The sequence below is a fragment of the Stylophora pistillata genome, chromosome 14, assembly GCF_964205215.1.
Source record: "Stylophora pistillata chromosome 14, jaStyPist1.2, whole genome shotgun sequence".
NCBI lineage: Eukaryota > Metazoa > Cnidaria > Anthozoa > Scleractinia > Pocilloporidae > Stylophora > Stylophora pistillata.
In genome coordinates this window covers 5807187-5832540 of record NC_142532.1, presented here as the reverse complement: position 1 = coordinate 5832540, position 25354 = coordinate 5807187, and the positions used below count along the sequence as shown (strand labels likewise).

Below are 25354 nucleotides of genomic sequence, written 5' to 3'. Positions count from 1 at the left end.
AAGATGATGATCTACGCGATACATGTTTATTTAACATGCAATTTATTTTTAGACTAACAACGCACTTCTTTTTATGTTCAAATCATGCAGGGTTCATAGGGTTCATGAAACAGCTTTGGAAGTCATGCCATTTTATGATATCACTTTAAAGGCATGAAGAAAAACTTCAAATGGAATTTCGGGTTATAAAGAGTCAAGAAAAAATAATCTAAATAAGCCGTATTTTCAAACCAACAAAGCGAGAAATATCTTGGTGTATTGACAGTTTTCTAACTAGTTTATAATAAACTTCGCGACCTCAATTCCTGGCCGTCAAGGGGTACCTGAAAAAAAGTGGCGGAAGATTTCTTCATGGAAAGTTTGAAAGTGGACAGGTCCAACATACATGAAAAAAAGAAAAGATATCTGAATTAACCAAAATTGTTCCTAAAGTTGTCAAGAAGATTGCAGCTCTGATAAGACTAATTTCTTTGCCTATTTCTTCCCAATACTGTACGAGAATTATTCTTATGACCTGTAGAAAGGAATTGAGAAATACAAAAGGAAATAGAGGAATACTAAATTCAACTCTGATTTTGTCGCTTTCTGCGATAATTCCGTTTTCCCATCTGGAAACTTGATTTTTCTCTTAATTCCGTTTTCCTCCAGACAAGTGCAACCAAGCCATTTGAACTCTTTCGCTCGACTACGCAAGGAAAGGTGATTAAAAATACACAGTCAAAGACTGCATGTGGTTAGTGGTAAAACAAAATTTTTAGAGAAAAATCGCTCGCAATCCCAAAATGATTGTGAAATGCTTATCATCTTCTGCTGTCTTCCGTAATGTTATGGCAAGAAGTACTAAATTCGAAAACATAATGTGCTAATAGCTTTAATCGAGAAGTAACAAAAGAAGAGAACCCAGCTGTGTATCTAGTGCGAATGTATACCTTTTAATAAAACAAGAAAGAATTTCTCCTTACAATATCGATACATGTACAATATCAAAAAGACAGAATTTATGACTCTCAGAACTGACATCAGAACAATTGTATGTAAGGAGACAATACTGTCTGTAAGGAGAATTATATGGCCACTGAATTCCGATGAAAATCCAAATGTATCGGTATAAGATTTGATGAGCCACGGTATGACTGTGTATAGATCTCAAAGTATGCAAGGTCTCATAAGAATTTGCCGATAACTCCCAACGAAAAATTCGCACTCCCACAATATTTTGAGGACCTTCACCTCCATTAAACTTTTAATCCGTTCCTCTAGATACGAAGGACGTGAAGACCCTCCCAAACCAGCGTGAAAGCAGGGCTGTAGCCAGATTTCAGGACAAGACGAGGAAAGTTTGGAGCGCCGAAGGCGCGAGCAGCTAGAGGGGTCTGAGGGAATGCCCCCCAGAAAACTTTGAAATCTAGAGGTTTAGAAATGCTCTTTTAAGGATTTTCCGTGGCATTTTTCTTCAGAAAAGTAATTCTTTAAGAAAAAATTAAAAAAAGGCCAAAATTAAGACGAGGCAATTGCCTCGTCTTGCCTCATGCTAGCTACGGCCCCGGAAAGGAAAATACAAGCACCGAACTCCGCTCCACTTCAATCCTTTATTTGTTTGCCTTACTATTGCTTAAACGTTACAGTTCTTAACTACGGTTCTAAAGTCTAGTCTGAAATGTTGTGTTCCGTGCAAGGGCCCAGCAATTAAGTTGAGCAAAGTTTTATCGATATCTCGCCATGTCGTTCCAGTCTCGACCTTCACTTCTTCAATTTTTGTAATAATATGGATAAGGTGGGTCTGAAATTTAAAACAATTTACCAAAATAAGAGATCGATATGGGACTTTTTAATTAAAAAACAAAAAACGAACAGAGAATTAAGTTGATACAGGTTTCTTTCATATTTCCCCATACCATTCTGGCTTACATACCATCTTTTTCTACAAAGAAGTTCTTATCTTGGACTGAAAAATAAGGAATTCAACAACGTAAGAGATGTGGACCCGAAAAGTGTTACTTTCTTAAAAGAGTTGAATTGCCGAAAAATAGAAAAAAGTAATGTAGCTTTAAACAACAAATATATACGAAATACATATATATGAACTGCGGTTATGAAACGTATATGTGCACGATCCTTCGTAGTAAAGCACTATTTAAGCAATAGTGAAAATCAGACCTGAAAAAAGTTCAGGCCTGTACGGGATTCGAACCACTGACCTCTGCGATACTAGTGCAGCGCTCTACCAATTGAGCTAACAAGCCAACTGGGAGCAGGCCATCAAATTAATTCGACATAAACCCGTAGATGATAAATCAAACAACAAATATATACGAAATACATATATATGAACTGCGGTTATGAAACGTATATGTGCACGATCCTTCGCAGTAAAGCACTATTTAAGCAATAGTGAAAATCAGACCTGAAAAAAGTTCAGGCCTGTACGGGATTCGAACCACTGACCTCTGCGATACTAGTGCAGCGCTCTACTAATTGAGCTAACAAGCCAACTAGGAGCAGGCCATCAGATTAATTCGACATAAACCCGTAGATGATAAATCAAACAACAAATATATACGAAATACATATATATGAACTGCGGTTATGAAACGTATATGTGCACGATCCTTCGCAGTAAAGCACTATTTAAGCAATAGTGAAAATCAGACCTGAAAAAAGTTCAGGCCTGTACGGGATTCGAACCACTGACCTCTGCGATACTAGTGCAGCGCTCTACCAATTGAGCTAACAAGCCAACTGGGAGCAGGCCATCAAATTAATTCGACATAAACCCGTAGATGATAAATCAAACAACAAATATATACGAAATACATATATATGAACTGCGGTTATGAAACGTATATGTGCACGATCCTTCGCAGTAAAGCACTATTTAAGCAATAGTGAAAATCAGACCTGAAAAAAGTTCAGGCCTGTACGGGATTCGAACCACTGACCTCTGCGATACTAGTGCAGCGCTCTACTAATTGAGCTAACAAGCCAACTAGGAGCAGGCCATCAGATTAATTCGACATAAACCCGTAGATGATAAATCAAACAACAAATATATACGAAATACATATATATGAACTGCGGTTATGAAACGTATATGTGCACGATCCTTCGCAGTAAAGCACTATTTAAGCAATAGTGAAAATCAGACCTGAAAAAAGTTCAGGCCTGTACGGGATTCGAACCACTGACCTCTGCGATACTAGTGCAGCGCTCTACCAATTGAGCTAACAAGCCAACTGGGAGCAGGCCATCAAATTAATTCGACATAAACCCGTAGATGATAAATCAAACAACAAATATATACGAAATACATATATATGAACTGCGGTTATGAAACGTATATGTGCACGATCCTTCGCAGTAAAGCACTATTTAAGCAATAGTGAAAATCAGACCTGAAAAAAGTTCAGGCCTGTACGGGATTCGAACCACTGACCTCTGCGATACTAGTGCAGCGCTCTACAAAGTAGAGCACTGCACTAGTATCGCAGAGGTCAGTGGTTCGAATCCCGTACAGGCCTGAATTTTTTTCAGGTCTGATTTTCACTATTGCTTAAATAGTGCTTTACTGCGAAGGATCGTGCACATATACGTTAATGTAGCTTTGCTAGTTATCGGTGAACTCAATTACAAGACGATGTCTAATCTACTAAAATCCTAATTTTAAAAGGCGCCAGCTTTTAGTAGACTGGTAGGGAGGGTGGATGGATGGATGGACGTATGGATGGATGGGCAAAGAGACAAAGGGGGTGGGGAAGGAGGGGTGGAGAAGGACGGGAGGGTCGGTGGTTGGATTGTTCATCTCATGCAAAATTCCAGAGGCTGTCTCTACTTCGAATAAGAGTTGATTAGGAAAAGGCTGCATGGTATTGATGCAAAACCTATTTGGTTTTGTTATGGAAAACAGCAACAGCAAAAATCACGTCGACAGAAAGATGCCGACCAAAATTATAGATCAGGTGATGGACTTACCAGCGTTGAGGTCATCACCATCGGCGTTGTTGGCCCAACCCCGTTTACCGAATTGATGATCGATGTCAACGTTCAAACTCGGTTTACCACCGCGGTTTCCAACACCGCGGTGGTAAACCAAGACCTTTTATCATTTTCGTTTCTTTCACTGATATTGACACCCCTAGGCGACCAATCATCGTTGCCATCCCAACCACTTTGTTGAGCGGGATTGTTCAGCGGTGTTCCTGTAAAGATAATTTGTATAAGAAATTAATAATTATCATTATTTTTAAATTTTTTCTGAAATTCGGAAATTTAAACTGAATGGATTGGCTTTCATTGTGTGGTAGTTTTCTCTTCTCGCCTGCGTGAGGTAGGCACAAATTTTGGAGCATTCCTCAAACTCGCATTAGTACAGTGCTTCCACAAAGTAAGGTTATCGCAATTGTATTAATTGTTTCGACTATTTAATTTCTCCTATATATGCAGAAGACTTAATAACGTTGGCTGATTACACCACATGTGCGTAAGGGAATTTATCGTTGTTCAAGCTCAAAAAATTCTTTCGTGACATTTTTCAAAGAGCATTGAAAGAATTTTGTACCATTTCCAACCGAGATGCCTTGCGCGCCCGGATCATTTTTCATATATGAAAAATACGCTTTTTTCCTCGTAGTTGCGGAATTGCTCTGATATCTTCTTCCATCTTACTAATTAGGGATTTCAAAGTTCCATCTTGAATCATGTGCGAACAACAAACTAGCGTAGTATCCATATCAGTAAATAGTTTTTAATTCTTACATGTATAACGGTGAAAAACGTCATTTGAAAAGTTGATGCCGCCGAAGAAGCAGTCTAGAGGAAGGCCGAGTCTTCCCGGCTCGGCAAAGGTTATTCGACTTCGAGAGTCTGTGTATGATTTATGGAGGGCAAGGAAAACAACCATGGGTTTCGGTAACACTACAGACAGTGCTTTTGCAGAATTGTTATTGCATTGTTCCTACGATGGAACTAGAGACTCCGGGGAGATTTTTTCGAGGTGAGAATAATTATTTGACTGAATTTTACTTGAGATCCTGAGATATGTATGTAAGCGATCTCGTTTGTACAAGTCATTATTCTATAATTGAAATTCGTAAAGTAAATCAGCTTTGGCAAATATTGGTTATTTGTTTATATTTTATTTAGTGTTGAAGCCGAACAATTTCCTTCAACATCAGGTAAGCTTTGTACAAGTTTTATACACAGACTCGATTTATGATTTTTCAGTCTCAAATGTTTAGCTGCAAATTTGTTTACTGTGTTCTTCACCAAATCTTTATTTTTCTTTTTAATAGTGTTTGTGAATGACTATCAGAGTTCGCCATTTAACAATAGCGCGATTCCAAAACAGAAACAAACGACTGCAAAGGATCTCGGATGGAAATTGGCCTTTAAATGCACTTACCAATCATGGGTATCTTGGGTTGCATCCTAAGATCACCAGTATCTTGTGCATGGGCCCCCAAGATCTTCAAATAATAATGATAACGTTGAATAATGACCATCTTAAATCAATTAATAGCTAGCCAGGCTTTTAGTGTAGGCCTTTTGACTAAGTATCATGTTACAAAAAAGGAAAAAAACAAACGATTAGAACACTGGTACTGAGAGTGCACTTTTCGATTGATTGGGATGAAACGAAGGCCGATTATAACGGCCGACTGATAAACAGATAAACTTTTTAATGCGGGTATAAAAGGAGTGATCAAGTCGTGATTTGTTTTAGTTCAGCATTTGATCGGTTGACAGATTGTCGCGAATTTCTTGGACTAAATATGGGGAGTAGTGAAGCAAAGCCAATACAATCTTTGAACGAAGAGAGTAAGTTTCTAAAGAAACTGTGGTGTCGCATCGGGGGGGGGGGGGGGGGTGTTACAAGATAAATTTATTTTATCAACTGAGTTGAAAATGTAAAGTGGCCACCTTAAAAAGTTTCGAAAGCTGTCGGCTCGAGAGTTAGCGCTTCGCCAGAATCGATGCAATCCGTGATTACTTTCGACAACCCAGTCGTCACTGAAGCTGTGATAACTTTTAGTTTGTTTCAAGTCATATGGTAAAGTAACAAAGAAAAAAAAATATGGCATTTTCTGGACCCGTAGGAGACTTTTTTAAACGAAACGAAAAAAAAAAAAAACAAGACACTCCCGAAAATTGAAAAATTGCTTCAAATGTGAAGAACATGCTAACGCTGCGAACGTGGTAGCTAGTCTGAAACACGCGAAGTTTGTTGATACCTTACCTCCGTCTCTTGGGCGGTGTTTTCTCTATTTTCCAAGGGAAATAAATTTGCCACTGCCAGAGTAATCAGCAACAAAACAAAGCACTTCATTTTCTGTTTTCTTGAATTCGAAGAAACAAGATTAAAAATAGTCAGATGAATAAATAATTGTGTCACTGGGTACTCAGTTCCTATGGGAGTTGCAACCGTTATAGAAAGTTTCCGAGACTGGGTGATCATCTCTTCTCGAATCTTCCTCATGGTTAAGACACCCCGTCGCACTCACAAATAGATTCCCCTGAGCATCTTCGAAGCAAATCCTAAAAGAACAGCCAGATATAACTTCCAAATGAGTGACTTCTTATCTGGGGGCAGCGACACCGTTCTTAGTCGTGTCGTGTCGAATAAGCCAGGGAAAGTTTAATTCTGGATTTTAAACAACCACCAAGCTAAAAAAACCCCCTAACTTTAGACACGGAATTAGCCTTTAATTCTGTTCACGTCCGACTGTAGCTAAGAACTGAAACAATAAAACGGTAATGAAAACGTACAAAAATGGATTTTATGGAAAGTGATTTCTTATCTGGGGGCAGCGACACCGTTCTTAGTCGTGTCGTGTCGAATAAGCCAGGTAAAGTTTAATTCTGGATTTTAAACAACCACCAAGCTAAAAAAAGCCCCTAACTTTAGACACGGAATTAGCCCTTAATTCTGTTCACGTCCGACTGCAGCTAAGAACTGAAACAATAAAACGTTAGTGGAAACGTAAAAAAATGGATGTTATGGAAATGGATCAAGCTTTTCCTCTCAATGTATTTCGACGTCTTTCCTAATCTTGCTTGGTATTATCTCTTCATGAACTGAATTAGATCCTCATTTGTAAATATATGAAAGTTATATATTTGAACTGCGGTTAAAGAACGAGTATGAGAGCGATCTTTGCAGTAACGAACACTAGCTACTTGAGCAGTAGTGAAAATGAGGCCTGAAAAAGAACTCAGGCCCATACGGTATTCTCGTACTCGTGAATTAAGTCCTATGATATGGGACCAAGGAAATAACAGATCGAATAGTTACCACACCTTAAGAAGACTTCTGAACGCTGTTATCAGGCCTCGTCAGAGCACAGAGTGATCTGGAAGGTGCTCCACACGTATCTGATCTTTTTGTAACACTACTAATTAGTATTGTCAATGCATGATGTTATTTAATAAGGAACTTCCGTTACCTATTAAAGTTTCGTACTTTAGCGATTCGAACATAAATTCAGACGTAGATATTAGCACGTTTACTCTCGATTTCAGGGTAGTTATAAAAAATTGGTTAATTTCTTCAAAAAATTTAAAAAAGAATAGATACAACATAAAATAATATGTATCATAGTTTTCCAGTAAATTTTCTCTGATTCTTAATGGTTTAAATTGATCACGTGACAAGATAGCGTTCATCCGTGGAGAGACACTATCAACCCATAGTGCTCGTCCGCGGAAAATACCCAGATGGATAGTGCCCGTCCGCGGAAAATACCCGGATGGATAGTACTCATCTGTGAAATTGTTTTAAAAATGAATGGTTTGACGGCCGCAAAGTTAGGCAGATCGGAAAAACAGCGACTTTTCAATTCTGACAGGTATAACGTATTATTGAGCCGATGTACGATTGCGAATTATTGACATTTGTGACATGCTGTACGCATGAATAAACATTTGATTGATCTGCATTTAGTGGCTTTTAACTGTTTTTCAACTGGCGCGCGGAAGAAAATTTAGTGGTGAACAATAAAGACAATAGAGTGTTTATGTCTCGGAACTATCGGTCTGATAGTTCCTCGACAAAAACACTCTTTTGTTTAATTAACAATTGGTTCATGCTTTAGCGTGCACTATCGAGTTATGGAGCACGCGGGAAGTTTGGAGAGCACGAAAGAAGCGTAAGAGTTGCCCGAGGCGATAGCCGATGGCAACTCTAGCTTCTTGAGTGCTCTCCAAACTTCCCACGTGCTCCATAACTCGATAGTGCACAGCTGAAAGCATGAATCAATTGTTTTAGAACATAGCCGGTGGCGAAAAACGGACAACAATATCAGTTGAAGCGAATTGTGACGGCGCTGATGCCGAATCTCCTTTTCCTTTGTTTTTATCTTTTTCTGCCTCATTTAAGAACTCTAGCCCAAGGGAAAAGGTCGAAACATTGTCTTCGTTTTCGGACTAGTAGGCCGAGTTTCTGTTTGTATCCATTATTCGGATTTGCTGACGCTATCAGCGTGCACTATCGGGATTTTGAGCACGCTTACGTATAATGAATTTGATTGCGCGACTCTGCTACCTATGTTCTAAATAGTTTTATATCAAAGGAGGTTTCGTCTCAGACCATGCGAACCTTTTGTTTTTGTTTTGTTTTTTGTTTTCTCGTTTGTTTAGTTTATGTCGAGTCGTATCACTCGCCCGCCGGTCGATTCACACCCTTCCAGAACATTCAATGAAAACGAATTATCTAAAGCGTGATAACAAATATCGATGGTTAGATTAATTAACGCCACCTCAACATAACTAATCATATTGCTATTTAACCCAAGAAACTTTACTTCACTTAGAAACTGATACTTAACATGGAAAGCACAATTTATCAGTACTTATTGAGTCTATCTTTCTTTGAAGCTGCGTCAGTGAAATATCGACAAGCCTTTTTTTTTTGTTTCCGTTAATGTCAAACACTTCCTAAAACATTCGACAACTTCGGAAAACGAAAGAAATTCAGGTCCAACGAGATTAATAATTTAATAATAGAATGATAATTTAATATTTATATTGCGCAAATTAACATGTGGATGTGATCAAATGATCGGGGACTTTGGCCGGACTGCATCAGCAGTTTACGAACGGAAACTTATATGAAGATGCCCCCTCCCCGCAATTCCCGGTAAACAGACCAGACCACATCACAGTAATCTCGTGAGTGGGTTCTTTAACGTCCCCTGCCCAACCAAATGATTTAATTTATAGATGCAGCAGACGGGACCTACGGTTTATTCGTCCTTATCCGAGAAGACTAGAATGTCTATCCATTTCTTGATATTATAGAAAGGAAGCGCATTCTCCTCAGTTATTTTAAGACCTTGAGTGTTGGTCCGGCCAGGTCTCAAACCATCGACCTCGACCTCCCGCACAACAGTCCAGAGCTCTAACCAATTGAGCTAACCGGGAGGCGGTTAGCTCGATTTCATTACATATCGAAACCAGTCGCTAGACATTTTAATTTACCCAATCATTCTAAGCAACATCTGGCAATCTGCGTTCCTTCCCTACACTTAGGTAGCACAGAAAGCCGTAAAACTCTTGAACAAAAGCTCATCTTTCAAACCGGCAGTCTAAATCCCATATGGATCAACGAACGCTTTTCATTCCACTAATTTATTCGTGTTTTTCTCGTTGCCATGTTCCCACCAATAACGTAGCTCCATTTTCTGCCTTTAAAAGCACACAAAACCCACAATTCCTCTATTCGCTTCGACGAAGGGCTAACGCTCGAAACGTCAGCTTTTGTAATCGTTACGGTGGCCAATGTACCATTCAACTTTGTTGATATATCCAAACTATTTCGTTACCCTCACCGACGCAGCCCCAAACAGTTTCTTTAGAAACTATCAGCCTTTATTCATTACATATGCTTTGTTTGATGGAAAAAACAGTTGTTACGGATCTTGAATGGGACGGATTGATAATCGCAAAAAATTGAAATGGAAGCAGAGAAGCAAGTCAGGAAAATTGAAAAATTTAGATAATCGAGGTTTGACTGTGTGGGTACGAACTGAATGAGCACGATACCAATGAGGGTACGAAACGACTGGAATCCTCCCTTATAACTTTATGGTTTTACCTCACATGATGGAAATTTTATCATGTCACGCAGGAAGGAAACATCACAAAGGCTGTAAATGTTAAACGTGGATTCATAGTATTTTTGCCACAGTTGAGTGCTTGCGGCTTTCGATTCATTCATATAGCTTGTTTGTTAATATGACATCCCGTGTAGATTATAATTATCTTTTCCCCTTGTAAGTAGTTTTATGTTTAGTTTTGGGCATTAGTTTGTACCACGACCTCATCAGTTAGCTCTGCTGTAGTTTTTTAAACGGTACATTAGAACCCCTAATTGTCGGGTGAAGCTTGAAAAATGCTGTATAAGTTTAAATAGTCTCACTTCAGTGTATTAAGTGACTCCGCTTCACTCGATAAAGAATGTATGTAAACTACTCTAGTAACCTAATTTTGCTGCGGCTGATTGTAATTTTTTAAGCTTATTGAAGCACACATATTGGCTCCCGGCGGTAAAACATCGCAATGTGGAATCCGAAGGCGTGTGGCTCAATTTTTTGGAAACTCCTTTTTTCTTTGTCCCACTCTCGTGACAAGCCACGTTGATCTTCAAATAAAGTGGGTAATATTCCAAAGAAACTGTAGCGCTATGTCGGTGAGGAGTACCAAGGTAGAACATATGGCTCGTGGTGGATATTCACAGAGCCGTGAAGCGAGGTTTTAGTGATTTAGTATCGCGTTTACGTGAAACGTGAACGACAAGAGTGACCACATGACCGCGATTTCCCTGCCATTTTGTCACGTTTGCAGGTTAAGCCTGAGCTTTGGCATTTCTACGCGAAAGTAATCTGTCCCGCTTTCGCTGTGTATTTTCTTCCCTTTGTCCCTCATAGAGTAGAAAATAGTTGGCGGAAAAAATGCACCAAAACTATTTCCTGTAGGTCATACAGAAGCAGATGAAATGCCACGTTTAAAATCCTTCAAATGCCGCATTATTTGCCAGCTGCTCATATTAACTTATGAGACGGCTTCATTGAAACTCGAAGTGACGTGAGCTCACGCATAGCTAAAGCAATAAGGTTCACGCCATTTTACGTGAAATGTTACGCCATTTTACATGAAAGGGCAAGCCGTATCACGTCAACACCGCTAGCCACCCATACTCAGGTGAATAGTCGTTCAAGTAAACATTAAAAGATGTGATAATATAGCACAACAAAAGATTTTCACTCATCTACTCCTGCAACGATTGCAGTATCCTCGCGCTGCGCTTGGTCCTTACGTCATGCATAACCTCGAGCCAAATATTTTTCCCTCTGGCCCTCCCACCCAGTCAAAATGTACACTTTTTAATTTTTGCTCCTGTAAGGTACAGATATCAAAAGGGCCGCATAGCAGGAAACGACGCAGTTGAAAAGACAATTATCAGCATGAGTTATCTCTTTCTACATGATCTACTGCTTCGCTTTTACTTTAAAGAGCTCTCGATTCAATCATAGAGTAAAGATGGCAGGTATGAAACTCATTTCATTAAACGTCTCTCGTTTGTATCACTTCTAGTCTTACCATCTCTTTTAAATGTTGGTTAGTTTTTAATTTCTTGCATATCGCCGCGGTAAATATATAGCACAAGCTTCGGGCTACTTCAGTTCGTTTCTAAGGTATTTTTGTTTCGAATGATCAAGAGATTGCATTTATCCAACGCTTTCCTGCACACTCTCAAACTTGACTGATTATGATGTGCGACGGTCAAGGCTTTCAATCTGGAAAATTTACCTCAAATTTCATGGCCAAATTTACAAGTCGAGTTCTCTTCATGCCAATTCTTCATCCATGTTGATCCTAAGCCGAAAATCAAACGAGTTTGTCTAACAAAGCGACAATTAAAATTCGCTGTTAGTCGCCTCATTTCCTCAGATGATTTTCCTACTGAAGGTCCACTTTATAGCTCAGTTTGTGTTGCTTTTTTTCCGTTCTCTTTTGACAAGGCAGGTGTCAAGCGAACGCTTTCCCTGCTCGGCCCAAGAAAAGACTGTCGTTGGATGATTCGTCCATTTCATGATAGTTATCTTTAGCTAAAAAATGTTTTAGTTCTAGTTCAATTTTCCTTTATTGAAATTTTGGCTAAAAGTGGCTCTACCAGGACCCAAATTTCTTTCTCTCCCTCATCTCAAAATAAAATCAAAATGGAAAAAAAAATTATGACTAAATAATAATTCAACAAAATGAGCCAAAAGAAAGAACTTCAAATGGGGTTTCATTGGATAGGCAATACGGGTTCGTCGTCCACTATACGCATAAAGATGTTTACCAGATGGATGTGGGTTCTCGAGAGAGCTTAGAAACGGAATACATATCACCCCACCAAAATTGTAAATTATCATTTTTTAAAAAAATTAAATTGACTAGTTCATAGTTGCTGATCATGTCGTGTGGAGAAGATGTGTCAGATGAAGTCCCTTTATTATCGCCTTTAGATTCTGGTGGAAAAACAATCTGCATCGGTTTAAGACGGTTTTGATGGGGGGCGTCACTATGTACAAAGCTCAAAGCATGCATAGACTCATAAGTATCTGCAAGTAACTATCGGAGATCTATGGAGAAAAAATTTGCTATTATATATTAGTTTGAGAACTTTTATCTCTAACTTTTTCTTCCTTTCCTCTCGATACAAAGTACATTTAGGCCCTCCCAAAATAGCACTGAATGTAAACACTGAACTTCGCTCCATTTCAAACCTTTATTTGCGTTCTTTGCAATTACTGAATCGTTACAAAGATCAACTACTGATACAAAGTCGGGTCTAAATGCTGTGTTCCATGCTGGAGCTTAACTAGTTAAGACAGGTCTAATTCCTTTTTTCCCACATCATTGGGGTCTTGACCAATCATTGGGGTCTCTCTCCAAAGTCGTTCACATTTGGGTCTGAAATATAAGAGAATTCACCAAAGTAAGAAATCGAAATGGAAAAGAAAATTGTAGTTTTCTTTAAAGATCTCAAATACCAAAAAACAAATAATAATAGTATAAAAAGATAAAAATAAGCAGCCAATGCCCTTTACAAATTATCAGTTCCTCTGATTACATAAAGAGGTGTAAGATATTCTCAGAATATTACAAGACTAGTGGGTGGGTGCATCTATGGATGAATCAGTAGATGTATGGATGGATGGAAGAGCAAGTGGGAGAGGGGGATGGAGTAGGTGGCTGGATTGTTCATGTCATACAAAAATCTAGAGGCTATATCATACATGACGTATAGGAGCAGAGAAGAGTCTGAATCGTATTGAGTCCTGGTTGTGTACAGAAAACAACATCAACGACAACTCTACCAACAAAGAGATAGCATCAAAAAGGATAGATCAATTAGTAGACCTACAAATCTTCCTTTTCCCGTAATAATATCCTCCACCATGGGAACCAACGGTTCCATGAGTATTACCCCATTGGCCATGATTTCCATAACCGCCAAAAGCATTAAGATCCCTTTTGCTTTGTTCAGCGGGATCGTTCAGAGCTGGTTCTGCGAAGGAATTAACATCATCCGAAATCAATAGTTGTCACTTGTTGAAATTTTCTTGGAAGATCGAAAAGCTGATTTGAATCAAATAGCATTGCACAGGCAAATCTTAGTACTTCATAAATGACGTATAAGAGCAGGGAAAAGTCTGAATTGTATTGATTCCTGGTTGTGTACAGAAAACAACATCAGCGACAGCTATAAGAACAAAGAGATTGCACAAAAAAGGATAGATCAATTAATAGACCTACCAATCTTCCTCTTCCCGTAATTAGGATATCCTCCACCTTGAGAACCAATAGTTCCACCAATAGTTCCGCTAATGGGGCCATGATTTCCATAACCGCCAACAGTATAAAAACCCCTTTTGCTTTGTTCAGCGGGATCATTCAGAACTGGTTCTGCAAAGGAATTAATATCATCTGAAATGAACAGTTGTAACTTTTTGAAATTTTCTTGGAAGATCGAAAAGCTGATTTGAATCAAATAGCATTGCACAGGCAAATCTTAGTACTTCATAAATGACGTATAAGAGCAGGGAAAAGTCTGAATTGTATTGATTCCTGGTTGTGTACAGAAAACAACATCAGCGACAGCTATAAGAACAAAGAGATTGCACAAAAAAGGATAGATCAATTAATAGACCTACCAATCTTCCTCTTCCCGTAATTAGGATATCCTCCACCTTGAGAACCAATAGTTCCACCAATAGTTCCGCTAATGGGGCCATGATTTCCATAACCGCCAACAGTATAAAAACCCCTTTTGCTTTGTTCAGCGGGATCATTCAGAACTGGTTCTGCAAAGGAATTAATATCATCTGAAATGAACAGTTGTAACTTTTTGAAATTTTCTTGGAAGATCGAAAAGCTGATTTGAATCAAATAGCATTGCACAGGCAAATCTTAGTACTTCATAAATGACGTATAAGAGCAGGGAAAAGTCTGAATTGTATTGATTCCTGGTTGTGTACAGAAAACAACATCAGCGACAGCTATAAGAACAAAGAGATTGCACAAAAAAGGACAGATCAATTAATAGACCTACCAATCTTCCTCTTCCCGTAATTAGGATATCCTCCACCTTGAGAACCAATAGTTCCACCAATAGTTCCGCTAATGGGGCCATGATTTCCATAACCGCCAACAGTATAAAAACCCCTTTTGCTTTGTTCAGCGGGATCATTCAGAACTGGTTCTGCAAAGGAATTAATATCATCTGAAATGAACAGTTGTAACTTTTTGAAATTTTCTTGGAAGATCGAAAAGCTGATTTGAATCAAATAGCATTGCACAGGCAAATCTTAGTACTTCATAAATGACGTATAAGAGCAGGGAAAAGTCTGAATTGTATTGATTCCTGGTTGTGTACAGAAAACAACATCAGCGACAGCTATAAGAACAAAGAGATTGCACAAAAAAGGATAGATCAATTAATAGACCTACCAATCTTCCTCTTCCCGTAATTAGGATATCCTCCACCTTGAGAACCAATAGTTCCACCAATAGTTCCGCTAATGGGGCCATGATTTCCATAACCGCCAACAGTATAAAAACCCCTTTTGCTTTGTTCAGCGGGATCATTCAGAACTGGTTCTGCAAAGGAATTAATATCATCTGAAATGAACAGTTGTAACTTTTTGAAATTTTCTTGGAAGATCGAAAAGCTGATTTGAATCAAATAGCATTGCACAGGCAAATCTTAGTACTTCATAAATGACGTATAAGAGCAGGGAAAAGTCTGAATTGTATTGATTCCTGGTTGTGTACAGAAAACAACATCAGCGACAGCTATAAGAACAAAGAGATTGCACAAAAAAGGATAGATCAATTAATAGACCTACCAATCTTCCTCTTCCCGTAATTAGGATATCCTCCACCTTGAGAACCAATAGTTCCACCAATAGTTCCGCTAATGGGGCCATGATTTCCATAACCGCCAACAGTATAAAAACCCCTTTTGCTTTGTTCAGCGGGATCATTCAGAACTGGTTCTGCAAAGGAATTAATATCATCTGAAATGAACAGTTGTAACTTTTTGAAATTTTCTTGGAAGATCGAAAAGCTGATTTGAATCAAATAGCATTGCACAGGCAAATCTTAGTACTTCATAAATGACGTATAAGAGCAGGGAAAAGTCTGAATTGTATTGATTCCTGGTTGTGTACAGAAAACAACATCAGCGACAGCTATAAGAACAAAGAGATTGCACAAAAAAGGATAGATCAATTAATAGACCTACCAATCTTCCTCTTCCCGTAATTAGGATATCCTCCACCTTGAGAACCAATAGTTCCACCAATAGTTCCGCTAATGGGGCCATGATTTCCATAACCGCCAACAGTATAAAAACCCCTTTTGCTTTGTTCAGCGGGATCATTCAGAACTGGTTCTGCAAAGGAATTAATATCATCTGAAATGAACAGTTGTAACTTTTTGAAATTTTCTTGGAAGATCGAAAAGCTGATTTGAATCAAATAGCATTGCACAGGCAAATCTTAGTACTTCATAAATGACGTATAAGAGCAGGGAAAAGTCTGAATTGTATTGATTCCTGGTTGTGTACAGAAAACAACATCAGCGACAGCTATAAGAACAAAGAGATTGCACAAAAAAGGATAGATCAATTAATAGACCTACCAATCTTCCTCTTCCCGTAATTAGGATATCCTCCACCTTGAGAACCAATAGTTCCACCAATAGTTCCGCTAATGGGGCCATGATTTCCATAACCGCCAACAGTATAAAAACCCCTTTTGCTTTGTTCAGCGGGATCATTCAGAACTGGTTCTGCAAAGGAATTAATATCATCTGAAATGAACAGTTGTAACTTTTTGAAATTTTCTTGGAAGATCGAAAAGCTGATTTGAATCAAATAGCATTGCACAGGCAAATCTTAGTACTTCATAAATGACGTATAAGAGCAGGGAAAAGTCTGAATTGTATTGATTCCTGGTTGTGTACAGAAAACAACATCAGCGACAGCTATAAGAACAAAGAGATTGCACAAAAAAGGACAGATCAATTAATAGACCTACCAATCTTCCTCTTCCCGTAATTAGGATATCCTCCACCTTGAGAACCAATAGTTCCACCAATAGTTCCGCTAATGGGGCCATGATTTCCATAACCGCCAACAGTATAAAAACCCCTTTTGCTTTGTTCAGCGGGATCATTCAGAACTGGTTCTGCAAAGGAATTAATATCATCTGAAATGAACAGTTGTAACTTTTTGAAATTTTCTTGGAAGATCGAAAAGCTGATTTGAATCAAATAGCATTGCACAGGCAAATCTTAGTACTTCATAAATGACGTATAAGAGCAGGGAAAAGTCTGAATTGTATTGATTCCTGGTTGTGTACAGAAAACAACATCAGCGACAGCTATAAGAACAAAGAGATTGCACAAAAAAGGATAGATCAATTAATAGACCTACCAATCTTCCTCTTCCCGTAATTAGGATATCCTCCACCTTGAGAACCAATAGTTCCACCAATAGTTCCGCTAATGGGGCCATGATTTCCATAACCGCCAACAGTATAAAAACCCCTTTTGCTTTGTTCAGCGGGATCATTCAGAACTGGTTCTGCAAAGGAATTAATATCATCTGAAATGAACAGTTGTAACTTTTTGAAATTTTCTTGGAAGATCGAAAAGCTGATTTGAATCAAATAGCATTGCACAGGCAAATCTTAGTACTTCATAAATGACGTATAAGAGCAGGGAAAAGTCTGAATTGTATTGATTCCTGGTTGTGTACAGAAAACAACATCAGCGACAGCTATAAGAACAAAGAGATTGCACAAAAAAGGATAGATCAATTAATAGACCTACCAATCTTCCTCTTTCCGTAATTAGGATATCCTCCACCTTGAGAACCAATAGTTCCACCAATAGTTCCGCTAATGGGGCCATGATTTCCATAACCGCCAACAGTATAAAAACCCCTTTTGCTTTGTTCAGCGGGATCATTCAGAACTGGTTCTGCAAAGGAATTAATATCATCTGAAATGAACAGTTGTAACTTTTTGAAATTTTCTTGGAAGATCGAAAAGCTGATTTGAATTAAATAGCACTGCACAGGTAAATCTTACTGCAGCAAAGGATCATTGATGTAATACAAGAGAAAATGACAAATGTATTGTAACTAATGAAATGCGAGAACAACGCAACCATATGATGAAAGCTACTAATCAAACTCGAGAAACCATTGCAATGATCACGCCCCTTTCTTGTAACAGTGGCAACAGAAATCACGTCGATCTTTCCAAAGCTCAAATCAGTTCTGAAAATGTATCAGTCAAAAAAGAACTGGTAAATTCACAATCTTCTGAGCCAGGCCGGAGAAGAAAGAGTTGTAAATTAAAGTTATTCTGTAGAAGCAGATTTCTGTCCAAAAACTACAAAAAACTCATCTGAAATCAAGACAAGTGGATGGGTGGATCGATGGATGGTTGAGAACATGAGTGAATGGATGGATGGATGGATTGATAAGCAAGTAGGGGGGGAGGGTAGTGTGGGACGAGGGACTGGTGGCCGGATCGTTCGTGCCAAAAACAAAAATTCAGAGGCTATATCATCATACATGTAAGAGAGTCGCAGGGAAAAGTCTGCATTGTGGGGATGCAAAAACTTATGTACTTGTGTATGTTGAACAACAATAACAACACAACGACAGAGAGATACCAATATAATTATAGATCACTGGATAGACTTACCAGTATTTCTTTTTCCGAATCCAAAATTAAAGCCTCCATTCGGCAAACCAACGTTGACACCCACTCCATGTCCACCATTGTTGTTATGCCCTGCACCGACATCGACACCCCTATTCAGCCAACCAACGTTGACACCCACCCCATGTCCACCGTTGTTGTTAGGCCCTCCACCGACTTTGACCCCACCATTTCGCCAACCAACGTTGACACCCCAGTTGCCAAATGGAGCGGGGTCGTTCAGATGTGGCTCTACAAAAGTAATTATCATGATCTGAAATCAATAGCTGAGATGTTTTTAAATTTTCTAAGAAAATTGAGGACTTTCTTTGAATTACATAGCATTGCCCTGAAAAATCTAACAGAAAAAAAAATCATTGACGTGATTAAAGAGAAAAGATGGGTAATAGTTTGTTATTCTGGCCTTCGCAAGTTATGTATAAATTTCGGGGCTTGTATATGTATCCAACCTACATGTGCTTCTGCAAAGTTATCTATTTCAGATTCATTAATAGACTCACTAAATCCATAAAAAATTCATGAAAAACTGTACATGTGGTTAAACTTTACGAGAGTTAGGGAGTTTATCCTTGGTTAAACATCAAAAATCTGTACTGTGACACTGCGGAAAGCAGTAAAAAAAGATTTAAAAAATGCACTTACCTTTCATCGATCTTCCATATAGTAGTGGTGGGCGCAAAATCTTAAAAAAGGGATAATAATTTATTAATATGATTTAAGAGCAATCAAAACAGAGCAAGGCTTGTAACGAAGGTTTTTGAGGGAGGACCAAATGGTCCTTAGCGTGATAGAGCTCTTTTCGATTTAGTGCGTGAGTTTGAGTTGTACTTAATTAAAAAAAACCCAACGCTCTGATTAAAAACAAAACCAAAATGAAAGGGCTAGTTGTTTTTATCCATAAGAGAGCGTAACAAATGAACACCTATTAACAATCTTATTAACTGACAAGACTCAATTGAAGATTACTTTAAAAGTGCCGGAAAAAAGTATTGTTAACGCTCCGAACATGATACACGAAGCTCTTGCATTGCGTTACCTTTATTTTCAAAGGTGAGTCCTCTTCATTTTTCAGAGGAAATGACGTCACCGCCGCCAGAGTCATCAGAAACACAACAAAGCACTCCATAATCTGCTTTTTACAAAAAATCAGTGTTAATAAATGAATGCCTGTTTCTCTGTAGAATTAAACTTTATTGCCACAGGAGTCACGGCCACTGTACTTTGCAAGACTGGGTGACCATATGTTTTTGAATTTTTCTCATGAGAGGGACATCCCTTTCATGATGCCCTGCGTTCTAAAACTAGATACAAATCGTGTACCTGTAGCATCCTCAAGGGAAAACCCGGGATAATTTCCACCGAACTGGGGAGACAGCGGCAAAATTACCGCGTAAAATATAATCCGCTACTTTAAACACGGAATCGATCCTAAATTGCGTTCATGACCCACTACGACTAAGAACTATGAGATGATAATGGCAAGGAAAGATTGGAAAAAAAGGATGAAATGTCAATGAAATAGATTAGACCCGCCTTAAAATTTCAAACAAACTACAGTGAACTTAAATAACCCGATGTATGGAACTGAGGAAATATCTTGTAAGGTCAAACTATTGGTAGTTACCTTCAGAGAAATTCTATACTTTGCAATCCTGGATCTTGTGAAAACCAACCGTGATATGGAGAACGCCACAATTCTCTGATGTTTTTATAACTACCAAACAATACTAATTAACATCTTTAGTATCTAATCATTCCATGGTTGACTTCATATGATGGAAATTGTATCATGTCCTACACAGGAAGAAAACACAATGCTTCTGTGTATTGATCGTGGATTTTTAAGTATTTTGTTTACAAAATACAGTTGAGTGCGTGCACGACATTCGATTTGTTCCTTGGACTTCTCTATTGTTTTAATTTTATGATCTCCTTGTTATTTGCTTTATGATCTCATGAAAGATAGTTTTAAATTCAGTTTTTGGTGACAAAAATGCATTGTAATCCATAACTTTTCATGCAAGTAATTTTTTTGATAGTGTATCAGGACACGATACACTACTACTCCGAATTGTTGGGTGGAGCCTTACGATTGAGGTTATCACCGTGACGACACGGTCTTACTCACATACATGCATGAATCCTTCAAATCAAGATTTGATCACAACCTTTTAAGTTTCTACATCCAAAAAGAAAATAAAAAAAAAAATAGACAGATTTGCAATTCGTAAATTTTTCTCCCACTAAAACCACTCTACCAAACATGCCTCGGGAACGAAGCTGATGGGACGAAATGGAATAAATGATTTCAAGGACGCCGCTTTCCTTGCTTTTAAGCACTTTCTCCCCTGAGTATGTCCTTAAATAAATGATTTCCTTTTCTCTTATTAAAAAAAAAGGACTTGTCACGTTCGAATGAGTGCACGAATGGACGACCCCGCGTGTGAAATCTAAACCTGCTGGCGGCTAAGCTTACATTATAGTTTTCAAAAAGTTATTCAAAAGCCGCTTAGCGCTAACCCAGGGTTAAAGTTTAACCTAGGGTTCTTTATTTCTCTGTTCAAAAGCCTTTTTGGGTAATTTTCTTTACTCTTTTTGAAGCATTTAATTGTCAAATTGTAAGCAACAATAATAAAAGTGAATTTTCTTTTAAAGATTTTCGATGTGAAATCAAATTTCACACTAACCCTGGTTTTTCTTAAACTAGCTTGAAACAACCCGACCCAGAGGAACTCATCGCGCTGCGGAATCCGAGGGTGTGGCACTCGATTTCTCATGAGAGGTAAACGTAATAACTCATCATCCTCCACAACAAATAAAGTCCTTTTTGGGTTTTATTTTGACTATTGTAAAGTGCTAGTATCAAACGTGCCGCTGGGCACGAAACGAAGCAAGTAACAAGACATATGAAGGTGTAGTCTGATCGTCCGGGTGAGTGTAGTCCTGAGAAGGACTGTTGTCGGTGGCAGTGACTGACGTTTCGACAACCTGTGCGGAAGTCACTTGACTCTGATGATGACTTCCGCACAGGTTGTCGAAACGTCAGTCACTGCCACCGACAACAGTCCTTCTCAGGACTACACTCACCCGGACGATCAGACTACACCTTCACATGTTACCCCCGGGTTCAAACCATTTACTGCATAACAAGACATAAGCGTTATTGGCCAAGCTTGAGGTCCTATTTAATCATCTGACAATTTTAAAAAAAAAGTCACTTTGATCGGTTAAAAATGGTGATGATTCAACGCCACAAATCTTAGAATGAATTAATAGACAGCTGCGCAAACTCCCAAGAGGAATTTTTACGAATTAATGTTATTTCTTGCACAGGATCAACGAGCAAGATGAGCCCATTGAAACAGAGCAAAGGATTCGCTTCATTTAACCCCCGGGCAATACCAACTATACAAGAAAATTAATTCACGAGGCGCCGATTTCCTAACGGCCTAAGATAATTTTCCACATGAAGTACCTCCTTAAATAATGAACTTATCTCATTTTCGATGTAAAAAGCTCTTGACACAATGGTAGTGGAACTACGGCACGTATGATATTCACTTCATGAAATGTCTCCCGTTATTTAAAATCTCGGCTTGCCTTAACAAATCTGTTAAATGTAGGTAAGAGTAAGTTTCTTGCATATCGTTAGATGTACGGCACAGACTCTGAACTGCTTTTGTCTGTTCATAGGGTGACGTTATGTATCTAATAATCATGAGGTGCCACCCCCCTTTCGATTACCCCAGGCCTTATGCCGCCATTTGCAATCATTGAACTCTTAAACTTGTCAGATTACAAAAGGTTCTCATCACAGTTAAAGCTGTGGTCATTTCATGGCTAACTGGTTACTATCTTTCTATTTTGGTCAAGGCAGAAATTTTTATGGTTACCTTTTTTTTACCACCAACGGTTAAAATTCGTCAGTTTTTACGCTTAACGGCTTTTTTTTTTTTATTTGCCGTTTTACGACAGGTGAGGTTTCTCATCTGAAAATTTTAGCAGGCAATCCCGAGCGGGCAAGTAGTCCTATTAGAACAGCTCACAGGATTCGCTTCATCTCACCCTCGAATAATATCAGCCATACAACAAAATAAATCAATAACGCACTGATTTTCCAACGTCTTAAGGTACGTAATTTTCCACATGAAGTATCACCCCACACAATAAACTGCTGTGTTTTCACTGTAAAAAGCTCTTAAGATCATAGTAATGGAACGACAGAACGTTTGATATTCACTTCATCAAATCAGTGTGTCCCGTTAAAATCTCTTCTCGCCTGAACAACTCTTTTAAATATATATTAGATTAGATTTCTCGCATATCGTTAGATGTACGGCACACACTTTGGACTGCTTTGGTCTGTTCATTAGGTATTGGTATGCTTATGAACATCATGGGATGCCGCTTCTTGCATTTATCCCATGCATTTATCCCATGTATTTATCCCATTCATTTCTTGCATTTATCCCATGCCTTCCTGTGAAATCTCAAACGGGTATCAAAAGTGCCGCATAGCAGGAAAGGTCGCAATTAAAAGGACAATTATCTACATTAAGTATCTCTTTCTACTTGATTTACTGCTTCTTTAATACTTTGAAGAGCTCTCGACTTAACGATAAACTAAAGATAGCAGGTATAACATTCATTTCATCAAACGTCTCTCTTTTATATCTCTTCTCGCCTTACCAACTCTTTTAACTCTAGGTTAGAGTAAATTACTTGCATATCGTTAGATGTACGGCACACGTTTTGACTGCTTTATTTTGTTCATGAGGTATTGTTTGTTTCTGATAATCGTGAGATGCCGCCCCTTGCATTTATCCCACGCCTTCCTGTGCACTCTCAAACACTTGTCAGATCATGAGAGGTTCTCAGTAGTTAAAGTTGTCGTAATTAGACGAGTTGACAGCTTTATTTTGTTCATGAGGTATTGTTTGTTTCTGATAATCGTGAGATGCCGCCCCTTGCATTTATCCCACGCCTTCCTGTGCACTCTCAAACACTTGTCAGATGATGAGAGGTTCTCAGTAGTTAAAGTTGTCGTCATTAGACGAGTTGACAGCTTTATTTTGTTCATGAGGTATTGTTTGTTTCTGATAATCGTGAGATGCCGCCCCTTGCATTTATCCCACGCCTTCCTGTGCACTCTCAAACACTTGTCAGATCATGAGAGGTTCTCAGTAGTTAAAGTTGTCGTCATTAGACGGCTAACTGGTAATATCTTTCCATTATGGTAAAAGGAAAAATTTTTATGGTTAAATTCTTTTTACGTCTAAAGGTTATAATTCGTCAATTTTTACGCTAAACGGCTCATTTTTTATCCGTTTTACGGCTAACGGTTGGATCTTTGAAATCCTGTTGTGACCTACGACTGGCAAAGTTCATTCTCAAAAATGTAACGAAATTTGTCAATTTTATAATTTGAGATTTTCTCAGCCCAATTGTCACATTTGAATCAGTCGAATGAAGATTTGATCACAAGTTGTAGCTTTCTACATCTAAAAATAAATAGGTCCGTATAGAACTGAGTTTTATTTTTTCAGACATTACTTCAACTAGTGCAAAGAACACTGACTCTCGTATTTACTGAAATACTTTTCTTATCTAACAAATTTGAAAACAGGTTAATTTGATTGGTTTACAATGATGATAGTTCAATGTCACAAATATCAGGAGAAACTAAAGTACAGCTGCACAAACTCCCAAGAGGAGTTTTTACGAAGTAATTTCATTTCTTGCGCGGGATTGAAGCAGGCAATCCTGAGCAGGTAAGATGAACCCATCAAAACAGAAGAAAGGATTCGCTCATTTAACCCCCCGGGTAACACCAACTATAAAAGAAAACTAATTAATGAGGCGCCGATTTCCTAACTGCTTAAGATAATTTTCCACATGACGTATCTCCTCACATAATATACTTCTATGTTTTCAATATAAGAAGCTCTTGACTCAATGGAAGTGGAACAACAGCACGTATGACATTCACTTCATCAAATGTCTCCTGTTTTAATTAATCTCTGCTTGCCTTAACAACTCTCTTAAATGTAGGTAAGATTAAACTTCTTGCCTATCGTTAGATGTACGGCATACACTTTAAAACTGCTTTAGTCTCTTCACAGAATGACGTGATGTTTCTAATAATCATGAGATGTCACCCCCTTTGCGATTATCCCAGGCAATGATTGCACTCTTAAACTTGTCAGATTACAAAGGCTCATCAGTTCAAGTTGCGGTCATTCCATGGCTAACTGGTTACTACCTTTCTATTATGGTCAAGAGAGAAATTTTTATGGTTAACTTCTTTTTACCACAAACGGTTAAAATTCGTCAGTTTTTACGCTTAACGGCTTAATCATTTTTTCCATTTTATGACGGGCGAGGTTTCTCACCTCAAAGTTTTAGCAGGCGCTCCCGAGCGGGCAAGTGGTCCCATTAGAGCAGATCACAGGCTTCGCTTCATCTCGCACTCGGGTAATATCAACTATACAACAAAATGAATTAATAAGGCGTCGATTTGCTAACGGCTTAAGATGTAATTTTCCACATGAAGTATATCCTCACACAATAAACTGCTGTGTTTTTATTGTAAAAAGCTCTTGACATAATGGTAGTGGAACGACAGAACGTTTGATATTCGCGTCATCAAGTATTTTGTTTTCAAGATACATTCGAATGAGCACACAGAAAAACGACATCGCCCCACTCCAAACTTTTTTTCCCATCTTTTCTCGCTTTATTAAATTATCTTTGAGATCGAGAGATTATTTGATTCCTTAAATAAAGTTTACTTTTTGGAGACAGTAACAAGGAAAGTCTTACATATATTTAATTTTTTTCCATCAAAGGACACTTATCAGCATAATTAGTTACTGGACGTGATCTCTACATGGTTGGCTTCTAAGAAGGAATGTGTGCTGGAATATTTGAAAAACAAATTTTGCGTTAATGAAGAAATCGTAGGAACCAATAGAATGTCATGTTGGCGAGGTGAAAAATTGTGAATTAAGTTTGGTTAGGCCAAAATCTAAATTAAAAACTATCTACCTGCAGGAGATCATAAAAATATTAGT

The 25354-nt window shown here is 38.3% G+C and overlaps 2 protein-coding genes and 1 long non-coding RNA gene across 4 annotated transcripts; 1 reads left to right on the top strand and 2 right to left on the bottom strand.

Annotated features, from left to right (window-relative positions):
• Window positions 1–1570: 1570 nt before the first annotated feature.
• LOC111332702 (uncharacterized) lies at window positions 1571–7416 on the bottom strand. Of its 2 annotated transcripts, XM_088744319.1 has the most exons (6): window positions 7294–7416; window positions 6233–6332; window positions 5399–5462; window positions 3970–4196; window positions 1913–1945; window positions 1571–1780 (listed from the first exon to the last, which is right to left on the bottom strand). In XM_088744319.1, exons 2-4 carry the CDS (start codon window positions 6320–6322, stop codon window positions 4042–4044), a joined length of 309 nt encoding a protein of 102 aa, XP_088600445.1. In that variant the 5' UTR covers window positions 6323–6332; window positions 7294–7416; the 3' UTR covers window positions 1571–1780; window positions 1913–1945; window positions 3970–4041. The 2 variants fall into 2 exon arrangements, with proteins under 2 accessions (XP_088600445.1, XP_088600443.1); XM_088744317.1 differs by lacking the exon at window positions 1913–1945.
• Window positions 4771–5392, top strand: LOC148716237 (uncharacterized). The gene is made up of 2 exons (XR_015995066.1): window positions 4771–4990; window positions 5140–5392. It is a non-coding gene; the product is annotated as an uncharacterized LOC148716237 (long non-coding RNA).
• A 5336-nt stretch (window positions 7417–12752) lies between the features above and the next one.
• On the bottom strand, window positions 12753–19948 carry LOC111332685 (uncharacterized). The gene is made up of 16 exons (XM_088745613.1): window positions 19906–19948; window positions 19318–19410; window positions 18924–18963; window positions 18264–18512; window positions 17380–17529; window positions 16982–17185; window positions 16584–16733; window positions 16186–16335; window positions 15788–15937; window positions 15390–15539; window positions 14992–15141; window positions 14594–14743; window positions 14196–14345; window positions 13798–13947; window positions 13406–13549; window positions 12753–12951 (listed from the first exon to the last, which is right to left on the bottom strand). The coding sequence occupies exons 2-16, from the start codon at window positions 19405–19407 to the stop codon at window positions 12914–12916; spliced, it is 2115 nt and encodes a 704-aa protein (XP_088601739.1). The 5' UTR covers window positions 19408–19410; window positions 19906–19948; the 3' UTR covers window positions 12753–12913.
• Window positions 19949–25354: the final 5406 nt, after the last annotated feature.

Coding starts and splice junctions, on each gene's coding strand:
- LOC111332702 (XM_088744319.1), bottom strand. CDS start 6,322: ATGAAGTGCTTTGTTTTGTTGCTGATTACTCTGGCAGTGGCAAATTTA. Junction 5,463..6,232: donor ACACCGCCCAAGAGACGGAG/GTAAGGTATCAA, acceptor TATTATTTGAAG/ATCTTGGGGGCCCATGCACA. Junction 4,197..5,398: donor ACCCAAGATACCCATGATTG/GTAAGTGCATTT, acceptor TTATCTTTACAG/GAACACCGCTGAACAATCCC.
- LOC111332685 (XM_088745613.1), bottom strand. CDS start 19,407: ATGGAGTGCTTTGTTGTGTTTCTGATGACTCTGGCGGCGGTGACGTCA. Junction 18,513..18,923: donor ATATGGAAGATCGATGAAAG/GTAAGTGCATTT, acceptor TTACTTTTGTAG/AGCCACATCTGAACGACCCC. Junction 14,744..14,991: donor TTACGGGAAGAGGAAGATTG/GTAGGTCTATTA, acceptor ATTCCTTTGCAG/AACCAGTTCTGAATGATCCC.